Source organism: Mus pahari, chromosome 19 (assembly GCF_900095145.1).
Source record: "Mus pahari chromosome 19, PAHARI_EIJ_v1.1, whole genome shotgun sequence".
Classification (NCBI taxonomy): domain Eukaryota; kingdom Metazoa; phylum Chordata; class Mammalia; order Rodentia; family Muridae; genus Mus; species Mus pahari.
This window is the reverse complement of record NC_034608.1, coordinates 64,780,856-64,794,456: the sequence shown is the minus strand read 5'-3', so window position 1 is coordinate 64,794,456 and position 13,601 is coordinate 64,780,856. Positions and strand designations below refer to the sequence as shown.

The 13,601-nt window shown below is 41.5% G+C and overlaps 1 protein-coding gene across 11 annotated transcripts in view; it reads left to right on the top strand.

Annotated features, from left to right (window-relative positions):
* Tenm3 (teneurin transmembrane protein 3) overlaps positions 1-13,601 on the top strand; it is a 723,224-nt gene that overhangs the window by 295,100 nt on the left and 414,523 nt on the right. For 10 of the 11 annotated variants that reach the window (XM_029531766.1, XM_029531758.1, XM_029531759.1 and 7 more), the window contains one exon: positions 4,037-4,315. The exons of the other annotated variant lie outside the window; for it this stretch is intronic. In XM_029531766.1, coding sequence (XP_029387626.1) covers positions 4,037-4,315 — 279 coding nt within the window. The remainder of the gene's footprint in view (positions 1-4,036; positions 4,316-13,601) is intronic. 11 annotated transcript variants of the gene reach the window in all.

Here is a 13,601-nt window from a genome sequence, read left to right as displayed (position 1 = left end):
GGGAGGGGAGGGAGAGGAAAGGGAGAGGGAGAGGGAGAGGGAGGGGAGAGGAGAGGGGGAGGGACAGGGACAGGGAGAGAGAGAATAAACATCACTCTGCATACCTGTTCTCTTACTAGGTTTTTTCAAATGTCATTCTTAGGAAAGTCCCCTCCCCGATCTGTCTAGGTTCTAGGTGCTTGAAGAGATAGGAAGATAGGCTGTATAGCTAGCCAGTTTTCCTGATTCCTCTCATTTATTTAAGGCACAGGTGCCATGCTGTCATGTTTGATGTATTTGTTTTTAGACCATCCTGTCTCCTTTGTCACATATATACCAATTCCTTTTTTTTTTTTTAAGTATAAATTTATTTTAAAGTGATACAGCCTGCCTCGGTTTATTTATTCAATTTTTCCTGTATAGATTTTTTCAGTTTATGACTGTCATAAAACAGAATTGGCTAATCTAATCCACACTAATGCTGCATTTTAATCACAGTGTATCCTGCCCTCAGGTCTACTTTGTTCTTGCTACAATTTATTATCTTGGTCCGGTTTCAAATCCTAATGGGGAGAGAGATCTGCTGTTGGCCCTGCCGATCAAGGTTACCAAAATCCAAAGCGTGGGGATAGAACTAAATACTTGTTTGCCATTTTTAGACAAACAATTAATGTTAAAGAAGAGCGTGACAGGCAAAATGAGAAACTGCATGAATGGCATTAGAACTATTGCCAAGAATATAGCTAAGTCTTCTTCGTTACCTGAAGCTGTGACAGCTTCTGCACACACCTTGAGAATGCTTATCTTTTGCGGACTTCCCTTAAGTGGCATCTTCTGTTTCTACTCCTTTCTGTCACCCTTCCCTAAGCCAAAGCCAGCTCAACACAACTTCCCGAACTCTTTCGTCCCTACCAGCTGTCTCTTCTCTCCGCCAGGAACCTTTCTTCCCTCTGTCTCCTCTGTATTTGTCAAGACTGCATGTGTTTCTTATTAAGGATAGCCTGTCCTACAGGGAGATTCTTTGATAGACTAATTACTCCAGCCTGATGATTAGTCATTCCCAAGGGAAAGAAAGCTCATTCAAGCAGAGGGTCCTCGAACTCAGGCATGCCTAACCCCGAAGAGGGATCACCGGCAGGAGGGTTGGAAGCATGGAACAAGTCTGGGTGAAGCGGTGTGCAATGGCAGCAGACTGTACCAGTAAACACCAGCTTCCCTGGTGATGCCGCTTTGCAAGGGATCTAAAAGTGAATACCTAAATGCTATGGCCCTCTAGAGTTGTTATGTTTGGCAGTATACGTTGAGGGCTCTCTCATTTGCATAAACCATCCATTCCCCTTTTTAGTGCCAGGTGACTCTCTTGCACCTTACCCGTGCGTAGCACGTGCTACACCACTAAGCATGTCCCTGGTTCAGAAACCACCACTTAGGTCACATCATGAACACCCTGGCAGATATATAGGTAGGAAAGAGATCCCAGCCGAACTCGTGGGTGGCTTTAACGTAGATGATGCGTCTGAAGTCGAGCTCAGCGTCCTTCGGGAAACAAAAATAAACCTTGTAGTTCAGTGGAAGAAATCCAGCGGCGGTCTCTGCTGTTGTGTTTGCTTTATAGTTTAAATTTTAGGACTGGCCCTGAGGAGATTTGAGTTCTTGTGAGTCACCGACTGCAGAGGGTCAAATAGTTCTGGGGTTTGGGTTGTACGTATTTCCGTAAGGATAATGTGTGGGATATTTAGCTGCAAAGCAAGCTCTGTTTACCTACCTAGGGAGCAATTAAGGACTGTAGCTCTCTGCTTTCCTTCCATGTAGATTTTATATCAAGATGGCAGTAGAGTAAAAAGTCATTAACTTGGAAAATGTTTCAAGTTATGGTTCGGGAAGTAGAGAATTCTAGATTTTTTTTTTGTTCTGGAATTATAGACATTTCCGGGGCTAGGAGAGAGATTCAGAGGATAAACTCATATATTTTTGCCTACTCTGAACATTACTTTGTACACTAATTTCCAAGATCTGTATGTTTGATGGCAATACTTAAGTACTTTAAAAGTGACCAGTAAATAACAATAAGAGAACTCTTCCTCAGCATATCCATTTACTCTCTGCAGGGTATCAATCTTGTTTTTACTGACTTTCATAGGTAAGGTCCATGTGAACATTTTTTTTTACAAATACAGACAATACTGCATAACCCTCCTAGCTTTCCTACCTTCGCCCAAGCTACAGAGGCGGCTTCCCCTTTTTCTCCTCCTGTTCTTTTCTTTTTTTTTTTCCTTACATGCTGATTTTATTCCAACGCTTATTCACATCTCTCTGATAAGCACAGTTTGATTTCTAGCTAATCGTAGCAACCAATTTTCATTATTTATGAGTGTCATTGTCAGAATCCATTTGGAAGTCTGACTGAGATAAAGATGACTCCAACTTCTGATATGACCACAGCAATCAAACAATTAACCACACGGGTTTAAATGTGCCGGGCCTGGAGGGGCCTAATATCCTTACAAGCAAATACTTACTGTATTGTGTCTTTGTTTGATTTACGTTGTGGAAGATTCAACATGCCATTTTTATCACAAATAATTTATAGTACCCTCTCCTTAAAATATATAATGTAGGTTTCTCATAAAAGCAAATTAACTTTAAAATATTCATGTAGATCCATAAGATGGGAGTGGGAAAATTAAGACCATGAGTCATATAAATACTTAATATCCATAAAAGATTTGGTAAAGAAGTTGTGTTTAAATCAGTCTTTGCCTTCTACTCCCCATTGTATGTATTTGATTCTGGAGGTGCTTATATTTGGGACCCTCTCATATAGGCAAGACATAAAAATGGAAGAGCCTTAGTACTCTACAATAAAACATCTTCAAGTTCTTCTCATCCATAGTGTCATAAAACACTAAACTTTCAAAAGCAAATACAGGGTGGGAAGCATCATTACTGTTAGTGGTCTTTCTGAAGTGTCACCTAATTTAAATACTTGTGCTTTAAGTGATTGCAGTGTCATGAGTTTTATTATGCTCAATTTATTAGTAAAGGCTTGCAGAGTTCACAGCCATTTATTTTCAGGGAGCTGGATTGTCTCATTAATTTTTAAAAACATATCCCCTCCCATTTTCGTTTGAGAGTGCACTGAATGTGGAAAGCCTCGGTTTGCTTGGGTCAATACGGATGCTTCCAGGTGTTTCTTAACTCCGAACATCTACAAAGTCACCGATAGGCAAATAGGATCCTAATTTTCAAGGTTTTACCCTACTGAGTGTTGAGTTACGCACATATACATACATATGTAGGTACATACATAATATTCCCATTAGTTCTCATTCATGATGATATACACATGCACATACACATAAATATGGACTCACACATATACACATATGTGTTCATGCACACATACATACACATAAAGATGAACGCATACATACACATACACTTGTACACCAATTTGCACACACACACTACACATACATACACACATGCAAACACACATACGTGCACACACACGCGCACACACACACACACACACACACTTGTATTGCTTTCTGAGTTGAGGTGGGCAGATACAATTAAAATGACCAAACTCCTGCTTCTGCTTAAGCAGTAACTTCCTCCAGAGGTAAACATTTTATTTCCCACCAAAAGAAGTGGAATGTACATGGGGGAAAAAAATCCTATAGTTTAGGACCCAAACCGGAGCAGATGGCCATTTTTGTGGTTTCACCATCTGCTAAGCCAAATTCTGCCACTGGAAAGCAATTCTTCCCTCTGGGTTGCGTGTTCATGGCCGAGCCAGAGGTGCTTATGGGTTTAAGTTGACCATCAGGGTCTGTCCGAAATTCTGCAGGCAGCCCACAGAGCCTCCTCTCGCCCCATAATTGCATCCACTTGACCATATGCCAGGCAAAGCTGGTGCAGACTGGGGTGAAGCCTGAACGAATGAGTGTTTCTGTCAGGGAGGTTTTTCTTTTTTGAAAGAAAAATGAAAAGAAACGAAACCACAGGAACCATATATACTCACTAGTTGTTATCTCTCTTTCCCCCTAATTAGGACAGAATTTTACCCTAAGGCAGTTAGGAGTGTGTGAATCCGCAACTCGAAGAGGAGTGGCATTCTGTGCGGAAATGGGGCTCCCCCACAGAGGTTACTCCATCAGTGCAGGGTCAGATGCTGATACGGAAAACGAAGCAGTGATGTCCCCTGAGCATGCCATGAGACTTTGGGGCAGGGGGGTCAAATCGGGCCGCAGTTCCTGCCTGTCAAGCCGGTCCAACTCCGCCCTCACCCTGACAGACACGGAGCACGAGAACAGGTCGGACAGTGAGAGCGGTAAGTCGCACTGTTTACTTTACTCTGTTGCCATTGAGCGCTTCGCTCTTCCGCTTGACTGTGATTCCTGTTTTCCTTCCATGCTTTCTCTCTTTCTGTTCTTTTTATGCTAATGTAGTAGAGCCCAAGAAAATACTTGTGAATAATATGGGGATTTTTTTTTCCCCGCTGGGGTCGGGTGGTGGGGCGGAAGAGGTGGATCAATAATTGATGTCAAATTATTAAGTTCTGCAAACAGTGTTTGGTGCATTAGATATAGTTTTGAAACACAGTGGGGGGAGGGGGATAGAAAAGACTAAGTCTGACTTACATTGGATCAAGTCGCCTGTTACCTTCCGAGGAATAGGAAAAGTGTTGATAAAGTGCTCCCTGGAGCCTGGTTGCAATCAAAGATGTCTTTGTAGATTCCTCTTGAAAATAACTCAAAGAAGTTGCAGAATCTTAGAATGGGTGAATGAGCACACAGAATAGTTTTATTAACAGGGCTCAAGTGATTGAAGAACAAATTTGATCGGGCTTTAACTTCCTAGCTGATGAGGGCAACTGAAATCTTGGTAAGGAGTGGGATGTGGCCTTTGATGTCCTTGGGAGCTGGATTATTGTGCAATTAAATCAACATACAAAAAAAAAAAAATGGATTTAAGGATGTCTAAATAGCAGCTTTGCATGGTCCAAAAGATGTCATTATAAATTGCTGGTACCTTTGTCCTGTTGCCAGTATCGGGTAAAATTTAAAAAAAAATGCAATAATAAATTGAAAAGCAAGCTTATGTTTTTAGTCAGCACTGCTTCTAAGAAGAATTGGAATATCAGCACTAACATACAGACAGTAAAAAAAAAAATCTTTTCCTTGTTTCTAGTATTAGGATTATACCTCTCCTTCAGTCTGTTATTAATGTGGTATCTATCCAATGAATCAAACAGCAAAGAGAAAATTAAAACAGAAGCGCTGCATGCTACTGGAAAAGAAAGATGATGGTTTATTAATAATATTTCACCTTTATTGTTTATGAAGCAACTTTATCAGCTTTGCTTCGTAACAGCAGAGTGGATCTGCGGCTAGTTTTCAGTTTCACATAAGCCAGGGGGTGACTTGCTGTTCCCCCCAGCTCTCTGGGCATGTCCTTCCTATTCCTGGGGTGGGAAAGTTTCATTTAAATCACTGGAAACAATTGAATTGGTGTAGAATAGTCTAATGCATTACATTAAACCAAAGTCACTAAAAATCGCCAACAGTTAGCCAGTGTCTTCATGTTAGAAGTGTAAGTCCTTGGTAAGGTCAGGCTTTATTCCAAACCCCCAATAGGAAACGAGGATAATCCTTTTCCACAAAAAGAACCTTACAGCCATGCTGCCAATATTTCTTTCCACCCACCCCCTGCCACCATTCACCTCAGTACAGTCTGTACTTCCATCAGTTTTCATAGCAAATCCAGAAGTCATTCTTACAGTCTGCAGTCTGTACTTCACACTGTACTCCTTGAGAAATTACAGATATATATATACTCAGATACTGCATTTGGACATAATTACACAAGAAAATATTACACAAAAGAAAGGAAAGGAGGAGAGTGTGTATGTAGATAAGACATTGGATTCCTGTGATCTGCACCGTAAACACTCTATCTCTATCTGCTAAATGCCCTGCGTCAAGCCAACTTATCTTTTTCACTCCAAATCTTTAGAGCATAGCCTTTCAATATTATATTAGCAAATTACGTATTAGTTGTATTACTCTTAATTAGGTATCATGACAAATTGTCAATCATGGGCCATTGCCCTCCCCCACCCCACCCCACCCCTGGAAAACATGAGGGAAAACTTTGTAAACTCTAGCTCTCAGTTTGCAATTTCCAACCAGAGAAAAATGTAAGTCTCTCACACACGGCCCATCTGCCTTTGCTTTTGGTATTATTAACTGAAGGAGAATGGGATTCCTTGGTAGGCTCAGAGACTGTGTGCCTAGGAAGAGAGAAAGCAAGTTGTGCCCTTCATTCCTCCCAGTGGCCCTTAGGGGACAACATCCAGAGCCTTGCCTTGAAGTTGTGGACTTTGGGGCAGCATTTGGTGAGAGTGAACAGGGCCCACTAAGGGTAGAAGAGAAAGCATCAAAGCTGACATTGTTTTGAAGTTGGGCAGTGATGGCTTCAACTTAGATTTACTCTTTCCTCGAGATTTGGTTGGGATTATTTGTTACACAACATTCGGATGGTCTGAGGATCCTTAATGAGGTCGCTTTGAAGAAGGAAACAAGAGGAAATGAATTGCTTTTACCGATACGAACATGGGCCATATCATGTGTGACATATGTATGTCTGTAAGAGTATTTGTTCATTTATTCTGAAATTTTAGCATTTATTCAGAAAGAGCAAAAACTCATTCATTAATTACATTTCCCTCTGAGAAGCACAGTAATAGGTATGTAATCGACCTTGGAATTGTGAGTTGTGATTTTAAGCAAGGGTGATATACAAATTTTTTTTTTCGTCCTGATGCAAAAAAAAAAAAAAAAAGACTTTGTTCCCCTCCTTCCCCCATGGCTACTTCAAGGTAAGAATTAAAATTTGCAATGATTACAGGTTCTTTCAATGTTTTAAAAATTATTTGATTTCATGTGTATGGCTCTTTTGAATGTATGTATTTTGAATGTGAACCATGTGTGTGCCTGGCCCCTGTAGAGGACAGAAGAAGGCAGCGGATTCCCAGGAAGTGGAGTTAGGAAAGGTTGAGAGTCACCCTATGGGTGCTGGGAATCAAACCCAGGTCCTCTGGAAGAGCAGCCAGTGTTCTTATTACCTTTATAAGTGATCCACTCAAAACTATATTATGTACTTTGATTTCATTACCTTTGGTCAAGTATTTCTAATATAGAACTTCAAAAACAGTTCGATTCTGCTCTCTTCGGGTAGTTTAATTTACTCTAACTTTGACAAGAGTATCGATCTTCCAGTTACCTTTCATTGATTCCTGAGTTACTCATTATCTAATTCCATTCATTTTTTTTTTTTTTTTACTGGCTTGAGATGTCAGACAAAATCCTAATTACATACGTGTGTGTGTGTGTGTGTGTGTGTGTGTGTGTGTGTGTGAGAGAGAGAGAGAGAGAGAGAGAGAGAGAGAGAGTTTACAGTATAAAGAGTAAAACAGGAGTTAAGAGTTAAGTAAAATAATGAACCAGAATGGTACCAACGGAGGACCCAGACAGCTGTATTTTCATTGAGTTTTCCATGGGAGTTTGCACTGCCTGTTTTCACCATTGGAAATTCTGTGAATGAGGCTGTCTTCCCAGAAAAAGATGCTGTTCAACATTTCTACAACTATGCAAGCTAAATGCCCGGTGTTCTAGTCTAACTTCAAAGAAAAGTCTAGTTACTAAAGGGGAGCCGGTTCCATCCATTTGTTGGCCAAGAGACCAACAGTTCGCGTTAGGAGGTGCTAGAACTACTGTGGTGCTAATGCTATTTTGATGGCCAGAGCATCCTCCAAGAGTGAGAGACTATTGAGTCCACGCCACACACCTCACTGTTGGAAGATAGCAGAGATTCAAAGCAAGTCATAGAGTGCATCTTTTTTTTTTTCTCTCATAAGCTAACCTCTTTTTGTTAGCCAGGGAATTGGCAGTTCCAAAGAGTTTAGAGAGGAGAAAAATATCAGCATATGACGCTTCATTTGGGATTCCAAATCGGGATACGGGGGAAGTTCTCTCTTGATGTTATTGGTCTCTGAGGTTGTAATCCTTGTTATATGTCAGCTCCTTGCAGACTGACAAACACTGCATTATGGTGATTTCCGATCCCCTATTAACAGCCACTCCAGCAAATAAGCCCTTGAAAGGTCACCAAATAAATACTATAGGTCCCCGGATCAAAAGTAAGAGTACCCATGGTTTTTTTTGTTTGGTTGGTTGGTTGGTTGGTTGGGTTTTTTTTTTTTTTTTTTTTTTTTTTGGACCATTTTAGGCTTCTTTCCTTTCTCTGAGGTGTGGCTGAAAGACTCCCTCCCACCCCCGACCTAATTCGTACTATCCAACTTGGCAAGTCATCTAACTAAATGGTAGTGTTTTTCAAAACATCCATCTTCGAAGCTTTAGGATGCTCGTGTGTGTCATTCGCCAGCAGTAGCAGCAGGCCCTGCATTTAATCTTAGTCAGCTAGCAGTGTTGGGTGGAGGAAACTGGATGAGTGAAGACCTTGGTGGCCAATGGTCAGATCATCATGTCTGGCCCCCACTCCTGACCATTGTGCTCTGTGTCACTCAAGGTCCCAGCCTTTCTACCCTGCCTGTTACTTGGGCCAGCTAAACTGCCAGTGATTTGTTAGAAGGTCCCTAATCTCATTCCTTCTTAGCCTGTCTACTTTTTAATGTTTTGGGGGGTAGTGGGAGGCTGATCTTTGACCTTCAGCGTCAGGCAACCCAGGGGGAGCTGGCCCTGCTTTCTACCCCACCATGATTCAGGGCCTAGCGAGTCTTCTTGGAAGGTTTGTTATTTGACCCTGGGCCACCCAGTTCTGGGACCTGGGGCAAGTCACTTAACCTTTGTGTGCTGTAGTGTCGTACACAGCTCATTGGGATAAGACAGCATTGGGCTTAAATGAATGTGTGTTGTGTCAGAACTGGACCTGGCTTTAAGTGAGTGTGTTCTGTTTGGTTGGTTGCTTTTTGATTTTGTTTTTGTTTTTTCTTGGAAAATAATATCTTTGAGTGATGGCGAAAACTAAAAATGAAATAAGTAGAGCTGGGCGTGGTGGTGCACACCTTTAATCCCAGCAATCGGGAGGCAGAGGCAGGCGGATTTCTGAGTTCGAGGCCAGCCTGGTCTACAAAGTGAGTTCCAGGTTCCAGGACAGCCAATGCTATACAGAGAAACCCTGTCTCGAAAAACCAAAAAAAAAAAAAAAAAAAAAAAAAAAAAGGTAATATAATATCAAGTATCTACCTAGCTTTGACCCACAATAAGTGTTCCTCCCTTTTGTCCCTGCTTCCAGTCTGTCTCTCCCTCATTCTGCCTCTGTATCCTGGAGTCCTCTGTGTCTAGGTCTGGTAAGGAGAGGGAAGGGAAGACACATGGCCCCCTCTAATGATCTGCATAGTCTGTAATTTCTGTCACCGTTTATCGACTCTCTTATTTTCATTTGAAACCCCACATCCTTTTCAATTTACTGTAATTAAATGAATGTGCATTGAATTGTGCTGATAATTAGTCTGATGGCTATAGACTTCAAAGGCTTCAGCCTGCTCCTTCGCCTCCTGGCCGAAGGAAATTTCAAAAGTAGTGTTTCCCTCAAAGGCATGTTACTTAGACAGCCAGTCAATTAAAAGCCCGTTTAGCTGATGTTCACACAATAAAATACACCGTTCCCATAAGGCTGTGGTTCTCACCTGGAGTCTTAGCATTGCACCTGTTGCGGGACCTCAGTAAAGCCACGCTAATTGTGTGTGATACTGAAGTCTTAAGGGCTAATTGGACTCACAGTAAGGGTATATAACATTAAAGCAGGGTCTTTTTTATGTAGAAGACACTTGCTTTGAACAGCTAGAATATATGATCCAAGGAACCACTTTGACTTGTCTTTGAAATGGGTCTTTTAAAAGTCAACTCTCTATTCAATGGGAAGGGGAAGCCTAAAAGTCGACTTACTGTGTTTTAAGATGGAAAAGAGGCATGTCTTTTAAATAAGGTAAGACACTAGGACACTCTTTACGTCTGTCTCTCAGTAGAGAGCTTAAGTTACTTTGTACCCTAAATCACTATTTCGGGCCAAATAGGTTCTCTGGAAGCCCAGGCAGAGAAATTCTCTCCCTTTCTGAACAGCTGAGCATAGGAAAGTGAGAAGAAATAGAGGGACCTATGAACTATTCATTCCCTCACCATACATTTTAAAAGAGTTTGGGAGAAACAAGAGTGGCCTTGCAGGGCTGGAGAGAAGGCTCAGTGGTGAAGAGCACTGACTGCTCTTCTGAAGGTCCTGAGTTCAAATCCCAGCAACCACATGGTAGCTCACAACCATCTGTAATGGGATCTGATGCCCTCTTCTGGTGTGTCTGAAGACAGTGACAGTGTACTCACATATAATAAATAAATAAACAAATAAATAAATCTTNAAAAAAAAAAAAAAGAGTGGCCTTTGCAGTAGCCTGTGGTGTCCCCAGATGCCGTGAGCAGTACAGACGCCCTCTGCACAGAGGGAACAGTATTTGGATTCTCTGAAGATAAGTCACAGGCATGTCTAGGGTCTGTTCATGAGACTGAGTTCATTCCTCCAGCTCTACCCACCAGCGTCCTTTGGAAAGGAAATTGGTTGTGAGAATTAAGGTGCAATTCCCTTGCTGGATGAAACAAATGGCTATTTTCAGTGTTACTTTAATTGTATGTGATTCTGTTACACATACTAAGTTATAGCCTGGATGCAAATTCCATTAGGGGCTCTCTTCTGCAGTGTCGTGGTCGATTCGGGCGCATTCTACCATTGCAGATACTGTTTGGTGTTTTATGTCAGTGCTCTAGTGTGCCCGAAGCAGCTAGTGGAGTGTGTTGGGGTGGTCACTGAATCAAGCTCAGAGTTAGGGTGCTGCTTTGACAAATAGACTTAAAGATTTCCAATACATAAAATAATTGAATTTCCTGGGTGGGTATACATTTATAATTTCTATTGTAACTTTCCAGGCACTGACTAAAAGCTGTCACGTTCATTTAAGGATAAACGTCCTCACTTCACGGGTGGGTATAAGTCACTCTTGAACACAGAAGTATTACTTTAAGTAAAAATTAAAATTATGCCAGCTGTGGCGGCACACCCTTTAATCCAAGTACTTGAGAGATAGAGGCAGGCATCTCTCTCTCTCTCTCTCTCTCTCTCTCTCTCTCTCTCTCTCTCTCACACACACACACACACACACACACACGCACACAGGGGGGAATAATAAATATATATTATAATTGCTATCACTTAAGTATGTGCATGCACTTGTATATTCCCATCCTATAGATACTTTTCAGAAAATGACTGTTTCGTGACTCATATTGATCTTGCCATTTCTATTAAACTCATCTTATGTTCAACACGGTTTTGTTGAAATTATATCGAAGATGATCACCTGGTCTTTACACTTGGAGCCTTCTTACAGTGGCAGAGTTAAAATCAAAGTGGAGCAGACTAAGCATATATCAAAACTGATGATGTGTGCTATTTTGATTTTTTGAGTGTGTTTTTGATATCCTTGAGAAATCCCAGTGGTAGCAGTGAAATTGTTTTAATTAATGAATTCAGCAGCAGTGAGTGCTGAATCAGGTTTATGGGTATAATTATCACTGAAATAGAAAAAATAAATGTGAGCGTCATAGAACCTCGGTTTATTTGCCATTTTGAGTGTAGTCAAGTGTTTGAAGAGCGGCTGACTACTCTCTTTCTTGTGTGCTATTTAAAGAATAATCTTCTCAAGGCGAGGCATAGTAATTCCGTTTATTAATATCAGAGACATGCAGTATTATATGTGAAAATCTTAGATGTTATTTAGTGAAGAGTTTGAATGACTGAGTTTTACTATACTGTGATTTCCTTAAATGCGTTGGTTGACTTGAGATGGTTTTTCTGTAATGAGCAGTCTGTACATAAAATAAATGTAATAAGCATTTGAATGCATATTGAAATAGATGCAAATGCATATACACTCGAGAAAGGAGCAATTAAGAGTGTCTGATGACTATTACCTTGACTTTAAATATTATTATTTTGAGTCACACGGAAACTGCAAATTGAATTAAGTCTAGATGTGACTTATTGATTCTATTTCTTATTTAGCAACTACATCTTCATTCAATGAATAATAAATGCTGACTGTTGTACCAAGTGTCAGGGGAAGCAAAAGTGAGTGAGATGTAGTTCCTGACCTCCAGAAGCTTCTAGCCTAGTTAGACAAATAGGCATGTAGACATGGGATTGGATTTTAATGTGGCGAGTGTTCAGACAACAGAATATGCAAAGCGAATGTCAGCACAGAATAGATGGTTGCCAGCAGGAGAGGAGAGGACAGGAAAGGAGAGACCATCTCATAAAGAATGGGAGAGCTGGTATCAGAACCTAAGCTTAGAAGTCCAAGGCTGACAATGCAGTGGGGGAAAACGTGTGTTGGCTGGTGTTATGTCAACTTGACACCAGCTAGAGCCATTTTTGGAAGAGGGAACCCCAATTGAGAAAGTGACCCCCAACCGATTGGCCTCTGGGCAAGTCTGTATTACATTTGTTGGACTGATGATTAATATGGGAGGACCCAGCCACGGTGGGTTGTGCCACTACGAGACTGGTGGTCCTGGGTGCTGTAAGAAGACAGGCTGAGCAAGCCATGAAAAAAAAGCAAGCCAGTACTCAACATTCCTCCACCTTCCAGTTCCTGCCCTGACTTTCCTCCGTGATAGATTATGATGCAGACGTGTAAGCTCAAATCAGCCCATTCCTCCCCGAGTTTACTTTTGATCATGGTGTTTTATTGCAGCAATAGAAACCATAATTAAGGCAACATATGACACCTCTAGGAACCGTTCCTCAAGTTATAAGTTATTTGCTTCCCGAGGTACTTTGAATGCCTTCTACAACTTCAAAGGTTGAATATGTGGTCCCCAGTTACTGGCACTATTTGGGTAGGCTTATAAGGTATGTTCTCGCTAGAGGAGGTATGTCACTAGGGGGCAGGATTTGGGGGTTCAAAGCCGTGTGTCGTTGCCAGTTTGCTCTTTCTGCTTCCTGTTGGTGGTTCAAGATGTAAGCTCTCAATATCCAGCTCCATCCATCATGCCTCTGCTCTGTCATAACACACACATATCCCTCTGGAACCATAAGAAGAACCTGTTCTATAAGTCGTCTTAGGTGAAGTATTTATGACGGCAATAGAAAAGTAGCACACAGTTCCTGTCGCCTATGAGAGCTGAGAGGTTGCCAGTCAACCCAACATATAGGAAGAGCTGCTTCGTGGAATATGCATCTTTTCCTCCGGGTGATATTGCCATTGGGAGGAGTTTTGGTTAGAAGGATGGTGTTCACATTGGTGCATTTTATACGGTGCTTTGAGGACAGCATAAACTGTGAACCGTCTTTCCATGAGAAGTACAGGGTCTTGTTTACCACAGTGCCTCCCACCCAGTACCAGAACCTGAAAAAGAAGGCGCTGTTTCGTGAATAAGGAATAGACTTTGAGACCTCTCTGTTTCAGATGAGGTTGATCCCCCTTGATGGCTCATGTTGCCGGTGAAGTTTCCCCAAGGTTGCTATAGAGGCTATCATCTCCCCCGCCA